We start from the raw sequence: 1,320 nt of genomic DNA, 5'->3' as shown, positions 1-1,320 counted from the left end.
TCCATGATTTGGCTATTGTTGAGAGTGCTGCTATGAACATTGGGGTCCATGTGCGCCTATGCATCAGCACTCCTGTATCCCTTGGGTAGATTCCTAGCAGTGCTATTGCTGGGTCATAAGGGAGAAAATACTGTATGTCTAATGCAGAAAGGGAAGAAAGTCCTGGATCAGTGCATGTGAATGTTAGTTAGTGGGATCAGGAGAGTGTTCTCAGATTAGCTGTGGTTTGTAAAAGGTGGCTTTAAAGTTTCTTGTAATATGTTAATATTTTAAGGTGCATGTATATAGGTGTATGTGTGTGCATTTTTTGTAACATATTTTATGTATTAAACATATGTATATTTTATAATGTATGCCTACATATTATATATTATACCTAAATATTTATATAAAACTTGTACAGTTTTATAAGATAGGGAATTCGTTTTAGAAGTGCATATTCTTTTTTTTGTAGTAATCACTTTTAATTTATTAAAAATGGATGACCGTTTTTACTATTTTGACCGTGATGATGTGGCTTTGAAGAACTTTGCCAAATACTTCCTTCACCAATCTCATGAGGAGAGGGAACATGCCGAAAAGCTGATGAAACTGCAGAACCAACGAGGTGGCCGGATCTTCCTCCAGGATATCAAGAAACCAGACCGTGATGATTGGGAGAACGGGCTGAACGCAATGGAGTGTGCGTTACACTTGGAAAAGAGTGTGAATCAGTCACTACTGGAACTGCACAAGCTGGCCACTGACAAAAACGACCCCCATTTGTGCGACTTCATCGAGACACATTACCTGAATGAGCAGGTGAAATCCATCAAAGAATTGGGTGACCACGTAACCAACCTGCGCAAGATGGGGGCCCCTGAATCTGGCATGGCAGAGTACCTCTTTGACAAGCACACCTTGGGAAACAGTGATAACGAGAGCTAAGCCTTAGGCTGTCCTCCCGTGGGTGACTTCTCTGGTCACCGAGGCAGTGCATGCCTGTTGGGGTTACCTTTCCCTTTTCTATAAGTTGTACCAAAACATCTACTTAACTTCATTTGTACCATTTCTTCAAATAAAGTAATTTGGTACCCCCCCCAAAAAAAACACAAAAAAAAAACCTTGACTTCACTCTGGATACCAGAAATTAGGAAGGATCCATGAAAGAAAAGGCTCCTAAATGAGGACTTGACATGAATTAAATTGAAAGAGTAAAACTTAGTTTAGGCAGGAATCATGGAGTAAAGAAATACATGTTCAATGCTCAGTACTTTTTCCGAGATTGTTTAGCATTTTAATAGCACACATTTCATCCTGAGTAGCTAAAGTGAGGATAAG

General features: G+C 39.7%; 1 protein-coding gene across 1 annotated transcript; it reads left to right on the top strand.

Moving 5' to 3' along the window:
• The first annotated feature begins 477 nt into the window (after window positions 1-477).
• On the top strand, window positions 478-1,076 carry LOC144226897 (ferritin heavy chain). Its single transcript, XM_077758393.1, has one exon. It carries the CDS (start codon window positions 478-480, stop codon window positions 925-927), a length of 450 nt encoding a protein of 149 aa, XP_077614519.1. The 3' UTR covers window positions 928-1,076.
• The last annotated feature ends 244 nt before the right edge of the window (window positions 1,077-1,320 follow it).

Source organism: Crocuta crocuta, unplaced genomic scaffold, assembly GCF_008692635.1.
Source record: "Crocuta crocuta isolate KB4526 unplaced genomic scaffold, BGI_CrCroc_1.0 scaffold283, whole genome shotgun sequence".
In the NCBI taxonomy this organism is placed as follows: Eukaryota; Metazoa; Chordata; class Mammalia; order Carnivora; family Hyaenidae; genus Crocuta; species Crocuta crocuta.
The sequence above is the reverse complement of the archived record's forward strand: the minus strand, read 5'-3'. Positions and strand labels throughout refer to the sequence as shown.